The sequence below is a fragment of the Anguilla anguilla genome, chromosome 3 (assembly GCF_013347855.1).
Source record: "Anguilla anguilla isolate fAngAng1 chromosome 3, fAngAng1.pri, whole genome shotgun sequence".
In the NCBI taxonomy this organism is placed as follows: Eukaryota; Metazoa; Chordata; class Actinopteri; order Anguilliformes; family Anguillidae; genus Anguilla; species Anguilla anguilla.
In genome coordinates this window covers 66,417,940-66,437,965 of record NC_049203.1, presented here as the reverse complement: position 1 = coordinate 66,437,965, position 20,026 = coordinate 66,417,940, and the positions used below count along the sequence as shown (strand labels likewise).

Sequence of the window (20,026 nt, the reverse complement as noted above, 5' to 3'; positions counted from 1 at the left end):
TGACGCTGTGTCATTCCAGAGGCAGGAGTGTAGGATGCCGGAAGCTTCTGTCAGGATCTGGTCTCTAATCCGTCTGTCAAAGTCGCCCTTGCATGGATCTCTCTCCCGCACATGCTATGGAACAAGTTGATGCTTCACGTTTTGTTTTTTTTTTGTCTCTGCATTGAACAGAGTGCATTTCCACTGGATCCTTTTTATACGATTAAGAAAAACCGCACATAGATTCAGCACAGCATAGATTACACTTTCGAGGAGGGTCCTCCCTGTAGTTTCAGCACCTTGATGAACAGATGGGAAACTTTGTGTCGCTGCTTCCAAGAAATATAACCAATATTACATTTACAGTTACATTTAACTTTAGACAGAGATACCTCTCTCTTGTTTCATTACATTTTACATTACAGGCATTCAGCAGACGCTCTTATCCAGAGCGACTTACACAACTTTTACATGCCATTTTTTTACATTGTATCCATTTATGCAGCTGGATATATACTGAAGCAATTTCGGTTAAGTACCTTGCTCAAGGGTACAACGGCAGTGTCCTACCCGGGAATCGAACCTGCGACCTTTCGGTTACAAGCCAAGTTCCTTACCCACTGTGCTACACTCCGTCCTGTTTCTTTAAGTTTCCATGGCAGTGGAAAGTGGAATAAATGGAGCCGTGTTGTATATATTTTTTTTTTTTCACACTTTTCACAATGCAACAGTGTGCAACAACTCATTGTGAGTTGCAGTGCATGTTTTCCAGTTTGCAATTCAGCAGTAAGCCTTGTACTGGTGTGCGGAAGCTGCCACCAATTTTCTGCTAGAGTATGTACCCTGGGGAAGCAGCAGTGCCTTGGGATAAAGTAAAATGTCAATAGGGCAAAAATAAAATACAATATGTGACAATGGTCAGGTTTTCTCAGGCAAGCTATTTCTTCGGATCACTTTGGAAGCCTGAAAAATATGAGCAAACTTTTCTGGTTTTATGAAAGAAACTGAACATGAATCCCTTCGAGGTGTCCATTCGAAAAGGACACTGGAGATATCTTAGCTTATTTAACAACAAATTGTACACTAAGCATTTTCAGTTACGCTGCTGGTAGAATACATATTGATGGTCACTCAGTTCCTTATCAGCAAAGCTCAAAAAGCATATGGAACTATTGCTCAGGCTAAAATACTTCCCTTCAATTTTTTTCAAAGTTCAATCAAATAATTATTTGCAAATTAATTTCCTATATATCAGGTTAAACACCTGACATTGATATTTTAAGTATAAAAAAATGTAATGCAACCATTTTATATGTGCTTAATACAAAATTTAAGCATTGTTATTAAAAAAAAGTAAAACTCTTGCAGATTACCCGCTAATTATTAGCGGATTAAGCTGTTGGACGGCGTTTAAAGACCTCCCAGAGTTCGTGCAGGAGGTCGCCCTTCTCACCTCACGCATCGTGAACGTTCAGAGCACCGTCAGGAGGGCAAGCCTCTCGGAAAAAGACGGGCCTCGACTAGCGGCTGTTACCGCCACTGAGCTAGCGAGCGAAAAACCCGCCATCCCGGTGTTCCCGTGTGATACATCACTGTCCTCCTTCCTTCTACAGCGCCACGCAAACAGGTGGAGGGCCAAGCGAGCAGCCAGGGTCGTTAGGGCTCCGCTTGATTAGGCCGTGCTCGCAGCCGCGCGGCGATAAACGGCAGAAACAAACGCGCCTCGCGCACCGGCGAAGGCGTAAGCGCGATCGTCGTCATGGGGACGCCGCGGCCGCGGTGAAAACGAGGCCTAGAGATCGGCTGAGACCCGCCAAATTAAAACAGCGGCAGTTATCACCGTCATGATATCAGCCAGCGACGAGGGACTCAGCCTGTTGTGTTTTAGGAGCGGAGCTGGGGGCAGGGGCGGGGGGGGAGGGTTTAGGAGGGATGAGCAGTGAGATGCGCATATTTTCAAATTGGGAGAGAGAACCCACATACAGTACAGACGGCAGGTGTTCTTGCAGGATAATGAAATCGATGGGACGTTGGCTGTTGTGTTTTAGGAGTGGGACCGAGGGCAGAGGCGTGGGGGGGGGGGGGGGCTATGGGTGAGCAGTGAGATGGGCGCATTTTAAATTTGGGAGGGAGATCCCACATACAGTACGGACGGCAGGTGTTCCTGCGGGATAATGAAATCGATGGGACGTTGGCTGCAGCTACGGCCTTCAGCCGGGTCAGCCTGGCGTGTGGCGCCTTATCATTCTGAAAGCTAATAAGAAAAGTCAACATGGCGCAGAAAAAGTCATTTTCGTTTGCGATACTCGGATGACAACATCTCCACAGGCTCACACCCCCTCTCTTTCTGCTCCTCTCTCGCTCTCCCTCTCCGTCTCTCTCACTCTCCTTCCCTCACTCTGTCCGTTTCTCTCTCTCAATCTCTCTCTCTCTCTCTGCCTATCTCCCTCTCTCTCCCTCTGATTCTCTCTTTCGCACTCTCTCTTTGTCTGTCTTTCTTTTACTGTAAAATCAGACATAGATACAAAAAAGCATGCATCGGATACATTCCTCATATCTGAATCATTTCAGAACTAGGGCGGGGCATCGTCATGGCTCTTGATTATGATATTTAACCTGTAACTCTTTCACAAAATAGATGAGGACAGCGTGGTCCGGAAACAAATCAACACTCCTCATCTGGCATGGCTGTATTGAAATCAATCCTGGTGGTTTACCTGGAGGAATAGCTACAGTATGTGTTGGAATAAATAGGCACAGCTGAGTGAAGCAAACAGACGATACTTAATGGCAGAAACTCGGAAGCATCTGAAAGATTTTTTCAAATTATTATTATTGGTGGCATTTTGATCAGAAGGAGAAGCGGATTTGTCTGGGCAAGGACTACTGGTGTATAGAGCAGGTGATTAAAGTGCTCCTCTCCAACAGTACGGGGCCAAGACTGGGAACACACAGCGAGAGAGAGAGAGAGAGAGAGAGAGAGGGAGAGAGAGAGAGGGAGAGAGAGAGAGAGGGAGAGAGAAAGGGGGAGAGAGAGAGAGGGAGAGAGAGGGAGAGAGAGAGAGAGAGAGAGAGAGACTTGGTTAACTTGGAGACTGTTTGTTGGAGCACAGAAGACAAAGAGAATGAAAATGTTGCTGAAAATCTGGCAGCTGAAAAGTTGGCCAGCCGAAACGCTCTCACTGGGTCTTGTTTTCTTTAGTCTTTGTTTTAGTTTGTTGTGTACGGTCCTTTGTTTGTTTTTTGGGTTGAGGCTCTCTCTCTCTCTCCATGTGGCCGGACTGTGGCATCTTCCTCCCAGGGGTGTCACATGACGCGTGACATAAACAGTTCCAAGGACCCGGGACGGAGCGGTCTCGGCGCAACCCGAATTGGCCTTCGGCTGAATTCTGGAGGAGCGCAGCGATCCGACGGGTTAGAAGCAGGGGTTTCATCTTGGCAACACCTCCCAGTTGAGAGAGCACACACGCGCCTGAGCTGTTAACTAATCAGCCCAGGTGCTTAAAGGTGTACTCCTCGCCATAGTGAATGGTTGAGACCAGGAGCACACGTCAAGACGTGGTGTGGGGTCATTATCATCTTATATTACATTACATTTATTTATACAAAGTTGACTGGGAGGAATTTCTAGGCAGAAAAATGCCAAAAGCAAATGAATCTCAGATCTCTGTCCTGATATTAGCCTGAAAACCACATGCGCCCCCCTCCCCACCCCAACGTCCTCGTTACTATGATGTGTTTATCACTCTACACTTTAAAAAAAAAACAAGTCCATCCCATAATTCGTGTGGCTGCAGGTGCATTCCATCGCACACTTACAGCAAAAGGGCAGCGTAGCACAGCTGGGACAGAAGCGGCTCTGTTTTTATTTTTTATTCCCCTGGTGGAGAGATCATGCGATGCGACGCAGAGTATTCAGATCTCTTTATTTGTCGTTGAGGAGAGCGTAATCAGATTGCTTCTCCTGCCGCCGAAGGCCGTCGCTCGGGGAAACGACCGCGCGAAACAATCCCATTAAGTTCCGAAACGTTCGTCTGCTCTCGACTTCCTTTCTGCCGGTCCAACAGGAAACGGGGAAAAGACGCCGCCCAAGTCCCTGACGTTAATTAAAGAAAGTAAGTAGGGCATGTCATATATAATTAACCCAGAGGAGAAAAAAAAGGATTGGAATAATAAAACGGATAAAAATGCTAAAAATGTGCGGTCCCGGTTTTTATTTCCCTCCTTGGTATGGTCCTTGACATGTATAGGCAGCAGTTTTGGACTTTGATCTCGAACAATTAAATGGATTTCTCCTGAACAACTAAAGGGAACAATTTCAATAGCCCTTATTAAGCAGTTAATCAGCTGTGGCAAACAGCGCAAGCTCCTTATGCCGGGAGACCTTTGATGAAACAGCTGCAAATCTCCCTCACGATTAGATCTGTGTCCCAGCATAATGAGGCACCAACAAGAAGACAACAACATTTTTTGCATTGAAGTTGCATTGAAGTCCTGAGCCTGTCTGAGGCGGCGGCTATCACACTTCAAATCTCACCACCGGACTGGCCAATCACAATGCCTCAAGGCCCATGTCATAGTGGTACTCCTCTGAAAACCACCGAAAACTAAAAAAATTATTCAAGCAATGGTGCACACACACACACACACACACACACACACACACAAACACACATGCACGCACGCACGCACATGCACGCATACGGTACACACACACGCATGCGCACACACACAGACACACACACGCACACACATGCGCACATACGGTGCCCACACATACGCACACACACACAGACAGACACACACGCATGCACACACACACACACTCTTTTCACGCATATTCCTTTGACCGCGTCCAGCACTCTGCTCCTTAAGGACAGGGATTTGCCGGCTCAGGCCGCGCCGTATTTGGTAACGATGCACGCCAAGGCGGGGGGGGGCGGTACCGGGGAGCTCTGCTGTCGCGCTGTCCGCCATGTCTCTCTAATCCCTTCCGCCTCGCGGAGAGCCGCGGCGATGGTCACAATGAGCGCACGGCCCGAGTCCTCACCTTCGCTAATGACCTACCCCCCCAGAGCTCCCGCAGCCGAGCGCAGACTGCCCACGGAAACCACCCGCGTGAATTCAGATCGTGTGCCAGACCTACCGCTGGATTCACCCACCGCTGGAGCGCCTGTCACCACCGCTGAGCACCTTAGCCATTCTTCTTCAGAAACACACACATGCACACACATATGCATGTACACGCACACACACACACACGCATGCACATACACACATGCACACACACACACTCACACCTACACGCACACACACACACACACGCATGCACATGCACACACACACACACACATACTCAGCCTCAATATAAGAGCTGGTTTATCATGTTTTCTCACACAAGCATGCACAACTCACAAAAACTCACAAACTCACATACTCACTCATGCAATCACTCTTAAACTCCCTCACACACTCACACACACACACACACACAAACCAGTCTGGCAAGCATTACACGTACAGGGCAGTATGGTGAAAAAGATCTATAACGTAGTAATTACTTTTTTAATGACTTTAAATGACGCATTTATCAAAGAGAAGAAACACAAATACATTTGTTTCCCCATGTTTGCATGCATAATGTGTTATAATAACCTACTCTATTCTTTAACTACTGTTCAAATGCTACTTGATATTCCTGTATCATAACAACGGTTTATTACTATTTGATACTGATGAGGCCTGTATTGAAAAACAGCTTAAATATTCTGAGAATGATAACACAGATCATTAATAATCATTACATCACTACATAACAGATTAACAGCAGGTAACAGTACCAGTCATGACACAGAGCTGACAAGGTTGCCGGCTGTTATCACGATTATGAAAAGGTGGGCTTCATTCAATCTGTTCAGACATCAAAATGTCACTGGCCACTCTGACAATGTACTGTGGTACAGGAACATGGAGGAAACACAGCAATGTGTCAAGACTGTGCAGGGACAGGATGTGATGCAAGCGGCAATGCATGCTGGGTAAACTAAAATGGCTGCCAGTGGTCGCAGTGTTTCGCAGTTTGAAAATGTTCCTCTTCCTGCCCCCTTTACTCCTCCTTTTCTCGGCCTTAAAGAATAATTATGTTCGGCCTCAAAGCAGAAGCTGTTCGACACCTTTATGTGCAGTAAATTTTTATTTCTCCACGGTGCCTTGCTAGTAAAGATTCAGGGCGTGATGTGCATGGAAAGCAGCAAGCTTATGCTGAAAAGCAGGTGACACATACTAAGGCGTGGGTGGCCATGGAAAGTGCACCGTAAATTGCAGAGTATTTAATTATGTTTACATTTTGCATTATCATTTTACTGTAAGCACTGTGATATATGCATGACTTTTATTTGTCATCATTTTGTTGCGGTGAAAGTGGTGCATTTCGTGCATTATTATCGAAGTATATTTTCACATATTTAGTGTTACTCAACCCCCCCCCCCCCACACCCACCGCCCCCCCCCCCCCCCCCCCAAACGTAAAATGTCTGTTCTTATATCTCGCATACTAACCTGTCTCTCACCTTGTCCAATTAGAGTAGGGAAGACTCGCTCCCAGTTGTGTAACATCAGCACTTTTTACGTCAAATCTGACCAAGAGCCTTTAGCCCTGTGGAGGATTTTATTTTCTGAATAACTAATCGCTGCACTGATTGCTAAGATGGATAATGAGTCCAGCGCGCATAAGGTCTCTTCACTTCACTACCCTTTCCTCTTGGCTATTGTTCTTCTGATCTCAGACCAGAATCCGAAGCCCTGAATAAAAAGCCAGACGTGCTCTCAGGTGATGGGGCTCTCACAGTCTATCAGAGGTGAACTGTCTAATGGGCTGAGGTGCTGTGGGGCTTGTCAATTTAATGGACTGTAGGCCCGCAGGGGTAATTAATCGGTTCACTCAAACGCTTGCGAGGAAGAATTCAACAGCGTGTAAGTCCAAGGGAAAGCAACTCAGAGACCCAGGCGTTGGTTTCAGTGAAAGCTGCAGACTCAGGGGGTTTTGCTGAAGAGGAGTTCATACTGAAGGGCTTCACAGAAACATTTTCAGAGACCTCTTACACCAGTAGGGTCATGTAAACTCTGTTATGTATGGTTTGACATAACACAAGGAACTGTTCTTTTTTTTAAAAAATTCTTTCAATGTCCGTACTCATTTGAAAGTGCTGATATTGTGGGCAGCCATTTAAAAACACAAAGGTTGCTGCCAAGTCTGGAAAAGATCAGCTGATCACTCAAGACTGTGTTAAAAACATCCACTGCATGACAAGGGCGGACACAAATCCAAAAACAGACACATTTCCTGCTGTGTGTCAATGTCGAAAAGCACAGTTCCATGTCTGAAACGGAACATAATTTTGTACATGGAAGTGGTCTTTTCCAAACACTTGCCATAAATGACCAGACATGGCCGTCCATATCGCAGGATACACTGTGAAACTTCAGTGTGGGCAGTGTCGATGAATTAATCCGAAATATCAGAGTTCAGAAATCCCCAATCACAGATGTGGTTTGGGAGTGTGCAGAAATTTCTGGAAACACACGTCGACATGGGGACCACTCACTACCACTCACGACCAACACACCCCCAAATTTCACTGAAATTGAACAGGTATGATATCTCCCAGAAACTCAATTTTTCATGCAGGGATCTCAACTGACTAAGTAAAAAAGACATCATAAATTACTTGAGAGTGTAGGATTCTCATTTGCGTCTAAACAAAATAACCGCTTACTAATTATTCTATCCATGTTCTGACAGGTGAGTGACATGGGGAAAACCATCTACCAATCTTTCATGGCAGTCATGTCATCTGTCTGCTTAGTTCATGTATCTAGGGGCTTTCATCCTTTTCTGATTCAGAGACGCCCCCCCCCCCCCCCCACCCCCCCCACCACCACCCAGGTCCAAAGGTAACCAGGTGACACCCATCATAAAATAAAAAAGGGCTACATTTAAAATAAGGTTTTTATATTTTGAAATGTTTCCTTAAATCGATGTATACTCATTGCATGTCATTTCTGGCCATGGACCTACAGTACCTTCACAGACCCCCACCCCCCCACCCCTCCCCCCCCACCCCTCCTGTTAAAAACCTAGGATCTATCCTGCTAATAAACAGCAAGCCTCTACTCATCCATCCACGTCTCTAAAAATCAATGTTCCTTTCTTCCATCCCCACCCCGATTCTGTCTCTCTTTCCCTGTTTCTTTCCTTTACTTACTTTACCTCTCCTGACCCAAAACTCATTTCTCAGTGCTCTGTCCCTAGCGGCAGAACCACACTCTAACTACAGTCTAGGCCAGGCTGCACTTAATAATTGCTTTTCATATCTAAGCTGAGGGTGTCTTCATATTTGAAACATCTACACGTAGTGGTAGACAGTGGAAAGTGTCACAGGGCTCTGACTTATTGATGGAAAGGAAGCTACTGCAGTTCCCTGGGCCGAGAAAAAGTTAAGTTTATGAGCGAACTGCGACAACAGCACGAGTAACATCAGGACAGCATCGCAGAGGGCAATCAGCGAGTCAGCAGAGAACATTAGCATAATTATTATAGCCATTAAATTCCTTAAATGGTCATGAAGGGATCCACGTGCCTCTTAATTTTGCGAATGCCATCTTCCACCTATGTCATCTTTCAAGGAGTCAGTCTTTTAAAACAGTTTGCCCCACAATCTGCTGCAAGTTCACTACAAACCGCACAGTCTAAAAACAATGCGCAGTAAAATGTCCAGTGTTAATTCAACTCTAACAGAGTACATACTGTACGAATCCAACAGGGACCACATGTACTCTGTGAGAGTTGATTTGACACTGAACGTAGCAATGCACTAACGCTACCTCATCAAGAACACAGCTAGATTAACTTTCATTTCGTTTAGCAAAGCAGGCTACATGAACATGGACAAAACACCCTCACAAATGCAAAAAAAATATATGGTTCATCTCTTCATCCAGTATTTTTTTTCTTTTGACAATGATAAAGGGTTACAAAATGGCCGCCGTAAAACAAGACATTATCAAGAGGCTCAACAAAACTACACCTCGGTCTCTTTCTGCTATTGAAATTATCAATGCTGGGTGTTTGTGCGTTGGCATTTGTTGTCTGTTGGATTTACACACCGAATAGGAACCAACCCTTCAATAAAGGTCTCTTCTTAATTAGAGCCAAAATAAGAAGATTACCAGTGCTGCCAGTGTAGCCGAAGCTTCATTTAGAATTACAACTTATCAGCGTACAGCAGCCTCTTTCTGAACAATATACACACAGTACGCATGCTTCACGGGTGATCGCCGATTTATAAAATTCATTAGTGACCTAAAACCTAAAATGAGAAAACAATTTTTAAATTTAAAAAAAAAAAATTTGAGCTAAAAGCATCAAGCACAAACTTAACCTTCACGGTTGGAATTTTCCACCGGTAATGCACTATATGCATTACAGCAATATGCTCCTTCGATGTTGGGAAAGGGTCACAAAAAAGTGATCCATTTGATTGAGTCAAATCCGTACCGTGAGGAACATGCACCCTGCCCTTTTACTTCTACGGGAAATCTAATTTGAGAGTCCTCAGTATGGGGGGGGTGGGACAACCTCTTTGAGAAGAAACCCGTGAGTGCGCATGGAAAATTTATGCCGCAAGGCTAAGACACTTACCATTGATCCACCGAGCCTCAGGGTCATGCACAGCGAAGTCAGGCTTAAACAGATCCTCCACCGTCAGCCTCGTATCGTTGCCCAAAGAAGCGTCCGCTGAAAAAAACAACAAACAGCATTGATAAGTAATCGCGTTTCTGTATCGTACTTCACTTCACGAGTAGGCGGTGAAAGACAACACAAACACAGGGCCGTGTAGTATCACGAGAACATGCTATGATTCGACTGCGGGCCAGTGGTGTTCTTTCTTAGCCAAACGGTGTCCTTATGGGTGCCGGCATTTTTGATTGTTCGAATCGGGCATTTCAGTGCTGGGTTGGAATGAATGTCACATCCCACTGGCCATTCCTGGATGAACGTGGACTAGCCTGCTGTGCTCAGCACAAAATGCTGTTGGCAACAGGGATTTACAAGGTGATTTTCATCTGCGAACTTGTTAAATGAAATCAAATATGGCACATTTTGTATTGTTCTTTTGTATTGAGAATTTATGTTGACAGGGTGTCATTCTTGAGTCATCAAATCAGCCATCACATTGTATTTGATATATCACTCTCAGCATAGCAATTATTTCAGAGGATTTCTCAGTGCGCATGTCACACAAAGAATACACAATGTGGATGGTATAAAAAAATAGAATTAACAATGGCACTAGGGTGAAGGCAACACAACAGATGAGGCTTAATACATGCACAGTAAACTTGGATTTAGACAGACAGATATTGAAACAGAAAACCTTACAGCCGCACAGAATAAAACATTGATATTATGACCCCCCACTTTAGACAAGGGTGGGTGGGGGGGGTGGGGGGGGCACACAAAGACTCCATCAAATCTTAGTGAGGGCAGACTGAACGTGGCTCGGACCCGGGTTCCTCAAAAAATATGCGTGCTGGTACATCTCCCCAGCGCACTCAGACAAGGGGCCGTCTGTCAGCCATGATCAATCTACTCATGAAAGCACCAACGGAGGATGAGGGAAGAGGTGCCAGAGCTCAAGCTCTGTGTGAGAAGCTCTCCATTCAAAAGCCTTCCTGTGGAATGTTCAGAAACTTGTCAGCGTCAGTTAGTAAACGCTGACCTTTAAATCGCAGAAGATTCCCTCATTGATTTTGTGTGTTTTGTGCGGCTCAGTAATTTGCAATCACACATATTTTTTAACGCAACATGAGTACACAATTGTGCAATGATATGCCACACGATTAAGACTGCGATGACATATCATGCAAAGCATTGAAAATTTTGTGAGTTTTTGGCGATATACATTATTTAGGCTCTAATGTGGGGCTGCCCAACCCTGTTCATGGAGGTCTGCTGTCCTGTAGGTTTTTATTTCAACCCTAATTTGGTACACCTGACTCTACTAATTAGCAGCTCAACGAGATCTCTAGCTGCTCAATGAGGTGTGTTTTGTTAGGGTTGGAGTAAAAAGCTACAAGATGGTAGATCTCCAGGAACAGGGCGGGATAGCCTTTATTTAATGTACTATGGTTAAGTTAGGGGTAACTGCTGGGGATGAAGCAGGGATATGCTTAAGTGGATGCATATTTATGCTTCACAGATTGACATATTCTTATTGGTAGATTTGTTCTCCCCACAATTTCCTCCATGTTTACATGCAACGTGTATGCAATTACAATTCAGTCACATACATACATTGGTGATGTATTATTTACTAGGATGCAAGCTCCAAGAGGAAGTAACTTCTCTTTCCAAATGTCAGTGTAAAATGTAAGGAATATGCCAATTCTGTGCTGTCTGACAGGCACCAAGGGTTATCTTAATCTCTATCAGGTGAGCCATTTGAAATGCTTATCACCTGTGTCTTCTCTCCTGCCAGTAAAATTGCACAATGTCCAATAATATACTGTCGGTCATCTACATAGTGATGGCACATTTAATGTTTTTTTTTTTTTTCTTTTGTCTGTAAATTTCATACTAATCATATAAATTTGGAGGAAAAAAAATATTAATACATTTGTGTTAAAATCTTGGAAAGGAAGGGATTTGGTCACCCAAATTGCATGATTTGCAGGGCTGTATTTACACATTACTACTGGTCCATGTTTTAGACAGTTAATAGGAAAAAAGTAATGAATGGAACATCTCCAAATTATCCAAATTATCTCTCTGAATGCCAGTGGGAATTCAGCCGACAATTTTCGGTTCTCAAAACACTCCAATAACTTCAGGAGTTGAGAAAAACGTTCCCAGTTTCACAGATGACCCCCAGAATATTTTGACACATGGGACATATTGCAGGGCTGACCTTGCAATATGTCCCATTATTCATTAGTCAAGAACATTATGTATTATTCAGTTTAAGAAATAATTTGAACTGCATGCATAATCATGCTCATTTTACCAAGAAAAAGAAAATACTGAAATGCAAGTGACATTATCTGCACCTTCTAAAAAAATTTTTTTTTAACTAAACAACCATTCAGGGATGTTGCCAGTAAGTTTGTACGTCGAACATGACTTTTACAAATGTGCTTCAACCAATAAATATTCCATGACTGTTTGGGGAATGTTCTTAGACAAACAAACTCGAATTGAATCAGAATCTTCCACAATGTTCTGTAAACATATTTACTCCAAACAAGTTTTGTCAAAACAAGTTCATTAAAGATAATCATACAGCAAAAATAATCAACACAACTTAATGGCGAACGTATTCATAAAGGTGCATTAATACTCCTAGATATTCATAGTGTAAAGAACATTAGTTTATTTTTTATTTTAATTTTCACTAAGATTAATTATGGTATACAGTCCTACACAGCTCATACACGTGATACAACGAATCACTTGTTTTAATCCTGTATTCCTGCATATTTTTCCACAAACATTCAAAATGGCTACCGAGTTATACCATACTTCACACTTCCATATTCTTTCCAGATTACCTGGGGTGAGGAGGATGACGGACAGGGTGATGAGGGAACAGACCACCAAGATGACCAGCAGGGCGATGGCGATCCCTTTCCAGTTTCGCTGCTGGGGGCTCACACCTCCAAGATCCTACAAGAGACCCACAGAGACACCAGCCTGTCAGCATGCAAGCCGCTCGCTAACTGAAAGATTATCGCATGCTCGCTAATCCCCACACAATTAGCAATTTTTTACATCGTAGCCATGATTCAACTGTCACATGTCACATGCTGAAGACTGCATTTAGTAAAGATAAAACTGCATTACGTAGAGGAGCAAAACAAAAATTTCTGCTGATTTCACTGGTCAAGAGAATGATTTGCGTATGCAAAAAATTGGTGCTGAAACCTGACTAATTTAGCGCTGATTTGCCAATGTGCCTATTATAGGATAGCTTGAAGCACTTAAGCTATAGAAACAGTGTTGTTATTAACTCATCAGGCGTATCTGGATCTGGAATGGCTTGCAAGGCTAATGCCATGTGACACAAAATGCGTACCAGAAAATAGAACAAGAAAATTAAGAGGTAAAGGACCATGAGAATGACAGTAAGTAGGCATAAACTGAAGAAAGAGATAAGGAGGAAATCTATTAAAAACATAGTACTGATTACCACAAATTCAGTATGTGTTAAACACACACACACACACACACACAGGCACAGGCACATGCATACATGCAGGCACACTACTATCTTTAACACTGCAAAAAAAAAAAAATTTAATCTTAAGTATTTTCATCTTAGTTATACTTAAACCTTATTTCTACTTTCTTTTCTTTTTTTGTTAAATAAGACCAGATTGCCAATGGGTTGAAACATCATGACTCATTTCAAGATTTGCCGAAATCCTTGGCATGACCCCCTGCTAGCCGGCCGCCACGTTTCCTTCACATGTCCCCAAGTCAGGTCCACTAAATGTCCCGAGAATGACTGACAGGCGGGCGGGCAGCCGTGACAACAGTCGCTGTGTGGCGCCCGATGGATTGGCAGAGTGCTTAAAAGAGCAAGCCTGTACACAGAGTACAGAGGAGGCCGAACGCAGACGCGCCGTATCGATCCCTTCCTCCTCCGCCACTGACAAACTCCAGCGAGGGAGCGGACTCACGGTGTGACCGTAAACAAGGCGCGCCGGCTACTCCGACTAGCATCGAGAGTCATCACACAGAGAATCCTGTTTTTATAGATCAATGACACTGGCATTCAATATTTTGTTGTTTGGTTTTTTTTTTTTGCAACCCTACTTTTGGCCACATTTAGTTCTCAGATATGATAATGTATGTTCTGTAATTATGTTGAAATGTTTTTTTTATTTAATTTTTTTTAAAACCTAGGATTGATTGTTTGAGTATATATTGTTGTATTTTTGTGTGAAGATGATACACCCTGGACGTCAGTAGTGACCTCAGACATCAGTAGTGACCTCAGACTTCAGTTAGTGACCTCAGTTTTCAGTAGTGACCTCAGACTTCAGTAGTGACCTCAGACATCAGTAGTGACCTCAGATTTCAGTAGTGACCTCAGACTTCCCACCACTGGTTCCCACTGTCTATCTAAAGTCATATAACTGAGCCACACTCATGTACAGGGGAAAAAGGGAAACTCATGTTACGCATTTGTTTTCACTTTACCTCGATCACACAGGTATCTTTATCACTCTCTGAAATACTGCCTTCAAGGTAATCTGTTTCTCATCTTCTGAAGTCACCAGATGCTACTTTGAATTGCAAATTCAAGGAAGTGTCACATTTATCCTTAGATCTTTACACGTTATGACTGTGTATCACCAAAATACATGAAAAATATATTAAGTTAAGATGAAAAAAGATTTTTAAGACTAAAAGATTTATGCTGTGAATACTTTGAATATATTGGGAGACAGAAGGATACACATGAAAGAGGCAGAGAGCTTTAGACCAATTTTTGTTTGTTTGTTTTGTTTGTTTGTTTATTTCTTCAGTATACAAAGATAGTAATCTAGGTCTTTGTTGGGTTTTGACATCCAAATCTGTTAGCATCAGAAGGAGACTGTCTTTAAAAAAAAAAAAAAAAGAAAAAAAAAGAAAACCACCCCACAAAATTTCATCTTGCACATATTTCATTTCCAGCTGCCAGGAAGCCGGCCTGGATCCTCATGTTTAATGCAGATGTAATACGTTCCCATGGTTTCTCCGCTGGTCAGGCGAGAATCACAAAGAGCAAAACAGCAGAGGCGAACAAAAGAGAATATTAAAAGTTTTATCACAGCAGGTCAAGTCATATTTTATTCAGCTGGTGAGGAACTCTGAAAACAAACCCTTATCCCATTTTAATGACATCATAGGAAAAGTACAGATAAATGTGCTCAAAGACCACATCATTGACTGTCTTGTTCACTGTCTGCGATGTGCGATCATTGCACTGCATTAGACTGAAACAGAGGACATATGGACACCGTTTTCAACGGTGTAATTATTGTTTATACAGTCTGCATTGCTGCTTTCAAAATCTTTCTTAAGTGAAAGAAACACAGTTTTAATTAAGCTGAGTGTTATTTGATTGGAACAGAAGGAAGGACATCTGCAGTATGTCAAAACATAGCATAGCATTTACTTACGTACATTACAGCTAATCGCCTCGCTAGTGACACATCGCTGTGAATGTGGGCTGTTTCGCTTCGGTATAACAGCCTAATTTCTGTCAGCAGTTCTCTTTTGGCGAGCTATTATCCTCCGTAGTTAGTTTGTGCTTTAAAACTATTCATTTCAACGAGGTCACGAAAATGAACGAGAGTGAACTGGGAACTGGAAAACCAGGAGGAACGACACTGCTGTTAATGGTCAACAGGGACAGCTGATGTTGCTGGTATTCATGACATCCAAATACAATGGGGCAAGCTCCACAAAATAACATGCGTTATACCGGAGTGAATACATATATATATATATATATATATATATATATATATATATATATATGTATCCCTTTAAGCAAGGAAGCTCAGTCCAAACAATACTGGCTTCATTGCTACAGGACATTGCTGCTGACAAAAAAGAGACTGAGTACACTAGGCAAGGAATTTCATAAATTAAAAACCTGTCCTAAATGTATAAAAAGCAAAACAGTAAACGAGTAAAACAAAACCTTAGGCTACAGTCAGTGTCACAAATGTAGATTTTACCATGCCTGTGCTAGCGTTTAGCTTGTTGTCCAGTATAGGAGGAGAGGACCATGACACCACGACACCAAAATCTGACATGATTCGAGGGGTTCAGTGATGTTGTGGCGTGATGCCAAGTGCAGGAACGATGCAGGAATAGTGATTGAACAAAAACACAAAAGAAAAAAGTCAACAGCACAAGTGGCCCGTGGCCATTTCCCCCGTCTGGGGTTTTGGGGCGAAAAAACAAAAGAAGAAGATGGCGCAACACAAAAATATGGTCTGGGCTTAACTCGCACGACTGCGGTCACAGCTGGACTGGGAGCAGAATGAAAGGCAAACTAAAATCCGAGGTCTCTCTTCCGGAAAAAAAACGCAGAAGCCGATGTCCGAAGTCAGCGAGACACACCTGGGCGTATTTACAGTCGTCCTCAGGTGTGTATTTCTGTAGTTCAGGCCTGGGAAATCAGAGGAACGGCTACAGCTAACAATAGCCAATGAGGAAGAGCAGCCGTGTCCACTCCTCCCTCGGTTAAATTCATTCATTTATTTATTTATTTGTTTGTTTTTATAAAGATCAATTGGGCTCATTATCAAAAAAACTACACACCATGTCATTATTGGCAATCACATCTCAGAAATCAAATCACTGTGCATTTTTTTGTGTATTTCATGCCAAACATAGAGCGCATGGCATATAAACTGTCAGCAACTCCATTTTCTGAAACTTACTATCCAGAGAACACCTAGCTGCACTCAGTCATAAAAATCGGATTGTCTTATTTTCAGATTGCTCACTCTTTCAGGAAAAAAAAAATCAATAAGGCAGAAATTGTGGATACAAAGTAATTGTTTGTGTTTTCGTGCTACCATACCCTACGAATTGATTACTTTAAGGAATGCCCAATGCCGAAGGATAGCGTAGCAATTCACCACAAAAAAATGAGAAAGCAGGTCCCTCCTAAATCAATGCATAAAAGAGACAGGATTCTGCAAACAGTCAAACCGTTTGTCGTTGCAATCCAAATTGTCTTCCAAGGCCCAGTGAACAAGCGTAATGAATAAAACTGGGACTCTTTCCCAAGCTCCTCGGCCAACGAATCTAACATCCCCCCCCCCCCCCCTTATTAATGTCGGATCCGCAGCACGAAACCAACCTAATTTTCTCATTTGTTTGCACTTGGCCATCTGCTCTCCCATTTTCCCCTGAACTCTTTATTATACCTCAGGTTGACAGGTGAGGAACGGCGTACCCAGAATGCAAAGGAGCTGGCCCGGCTGGCACGTCTCCACGTTGGTGTCCCACTCCACCGCCGCCACTCTGACTACGTGTCCGGCGCGGACGAGGACGAGGACGATGAAGAGGGGAGCATTTGAGGACGGCAGGCGCAGGCCACCGTGACTGACGTGCTGTCGACCCCGTCCGTATGTTCCTCCGAAACGCACCTTTCGCGGGGAGTTCCGTGACATTGTCTCGTGACATTGCCCGGAAGCGCGACGCGTCAATCATCCAGACATCAAGGAAAATATCCCATCTGTCACGCCACACTGTGCGTGTGTGTGTGCGTGTGTGTGTGTGACACAGATGCACAGTGGAGGAAAATCTGGCTGTAGAAGCAGCAACTGATACCGTCCAAGGGAGCACTGTCATTGTACCCTTGAGCCAGACGCTTTAAAGTAGAACGGAATTGCTTCATCACTTATCTAGCCTTAAGTTGTCAGCAATGCATAAGTCGTGCAAATGGTCCTTAATCAGGGTGTCTGCTCAACAAGGTTGCCAGTTTGAATCCCAGGTGGGGGGCCTTTGGCTGTGCCCCGAGCAAAGGTGCAGTTAATCTGTCACAGCTGGTGGCACTCCCATGGCACAATGTTCACCTTCCGAGCTGCTTAGTGCCATTTCACTCAATCTCACAACACAAACACAGGCCAAACCAAAGTCATCAGACATCAACGACCGGGTGGCATTTGAGTAGAGTTCACTGCCGACCACTTACATACGCCCATGGAGTACTGGACCACAAAATTACACACTGTATGCAAAAGTATGTTTGAAAATCTACGCCAAAACAATTCATACTTCTAAATATTACTACTAAATATTACATTTTGCATGTTTTACCTCATGCAAATAAATAAACAGTATATATATATATATATATATATATATATATATGCTACTTAATTAGCCATCGACCTAGCGCTTCCTCGCTTAGCATGCTGGCCTTTGCAGGCACCGTAATTAGCCCATGTGCCAGTGTCCTCTGTCCTGACCTTTCACTTCGTCCCCAGTCAGACCGGGGGAAGTGCGGAAGTGTACACACACGGGGTTCTGCAGGGACACGCGGAGTGGAATAGCGCAGTGCACTGCTTATTCCCAGTCACAGACTCAGGGCTGAATGCTAAATGCCTGCTGGCCCCACCCGCTGAGGTCTTTATTATTACTCCTGCTGGCAGCACGGTTAGACGGATATCAAGCTTCAGCTGCACAACTGAAACCACCCCCCCCCCCCCCCCCGCCTTAGCTTCAGCAGTTAGCCATGAGAAGGGTACAGGGTGGTATGGCTGCTTAGCTTCAGCAGTTAGCCATGAGAAGGGTACAGGGCGGTATGGCTGCTGAAGTGTACAGGGTGGTATGGCTGCTTAGCTTCAGCAGTTAGCCATGAGAAGGGTACAGGGTGGTATGGCATCTTAGCTTCAGCAGTTAGCCATGAGAAGGGTACAGGGTGGCATGGCTGCTTAGCTTCAGCAGTTAGACGTGAGAAGGGTACAGGGTGGTATGGCTGCTTAGCTTCAGCAGTTAGCCATGAGAAGGGTACAGGGTGGAATGGCTGCTTTGCTTCAGCAGTTAGACGTGAGAAGGGTACAGGGTGGTATGGCATCTTAGCTTCAGCAGATAGACATGAGAATCTTCATGAGACGTCTTCTTAGCTTCTTAGTTATTTTCCATAAAGGACCAGAAAGATCCTCCCCACACCCATGCTAACAAGCTTCCCTGGGACTACACTTCCACCAGGATGTTCCCTGTGTATAAATCAATCATTTCCTCTCTCATAACAGTAAACTATATTACTCATGTACTGAAGCATTCCATAAACAGGAGGAGTTTTTTTTAATTTGATTATTTATTTAGCTCACATGCATTTTAATTCATCCATATAAAAAAGTTATTTATTTTACCAACATACCTTATTTGACAGATGCCATTTATTGTAAGTAAAACCTACAGGAAAATAGATAAATAAATAACTTCTGAGGTTTCTTCTACTCCTCAGATAATTTCTATTTTAGTCTGTTGAGCCTCATCTACATCCATCCATCCGTTATCATCCACGCCACTATTTCAATTCAATCCAATTCAAGGTACTGTTCTTCATCCTACAAGGGCCAATTAAAAGTGTCGGCACTTCTGGCATCACTGAGCAGAGGTAAAGATCGCTCGGCACTGTCACTGTCGGAAAGGCCCACAATCTTTAGACTTCCTTATTGGCAATGGCTTGTGGAACTGCCCCGTTCAAGTGTCCCTCCAGATAAGATGAATGACTCCCCGTAACATCCTCCCATCCTGCCCGGGACTCAATTACCTGCAGGCCAGCAGCCGCGAAAAAGGGAAATCATTCTCTCCTCAGCCGCACGGGAGCGAGAGATTGGACCAGGTAGACTAGAATGGGTTGTAGACATGATTCCTCTCCCCCCTTCCTAAAGGTTTCTGAAACACTGAGCATGCATTTAATGCCTTAGTTATGAGAGAAACCTGTTTGGACGTCTGTCCCTGTGGTGATAGTCTAACCGGCAGTGCCCTGGAGCGATCCTCACTGTTGATATCTGGTGAAAGCCCAGAATCTCTTCATCTCTCAATAAGACCCTCCGCCGAGGATGACCTTGCAGAGAGAGACACAATCTGTACTGTGAATGCAAACTGACATTTCGAGAGGAGGCCATTTGGCACACACACAAAAAAATATCCCCCATAATTCCCGGTGTGAATGTCAGAGGGAGCAGCCCCTGAACCAAAAAAAATAAAAAATAAATAAAACAGACTATACATAGAAAGTGTACCCTAACCTTGTTTTCTGTCCTGTGTCAGTGGGTACAGAACTGTTTTACAGTGTTTCTATGTAGTCCCATTCCTTGGAAATGCTGCTGTGGGATAAAGTCGTATGAATCGTATGAATACCATGCAATCACACTCTTCCCAAATAGTACAGTAGTCACATCTTACATCCAGAACATGACACGCGATGATACAAACCGTCATGGCCTGCATCGAAAGAGAAGA

The 20,026-nt window shown here is 43.7% G+C and overlaps 1 protein-coding gene across 2 annotated transcripts in view; it reads right to left on the bottom strand.

Moving 5' to 3' along the window:
* LOC118224266 (inactive dipeptidyl peptidase 10-like) overlaps positions 1 to 20,026 on the bottom strand; it is a 113,867-nt gene that overhangs the window by 43,770 nt on the left and 50,071 nt on the right. For both annotated transcript variants that reach the window (XM_035411599.1, XM_035411600.1), the window contains exons 2-3: positions 12,589 to 12,703; positions 9,680 to 9,775 (exon numbers count right to left, since the gene is read on the bottom strand). In XM_035411599.1, coding sequence (XP_035267490.1) covers positions 9,680 to 9,775; positions 12,589 to 12,703 — 211 coding nt within the window. The remainder of the gene's footprint in view (positions 1 to 9,679; positions 9,776 to 12,588; positions 12,704 to 20,026) is intronic.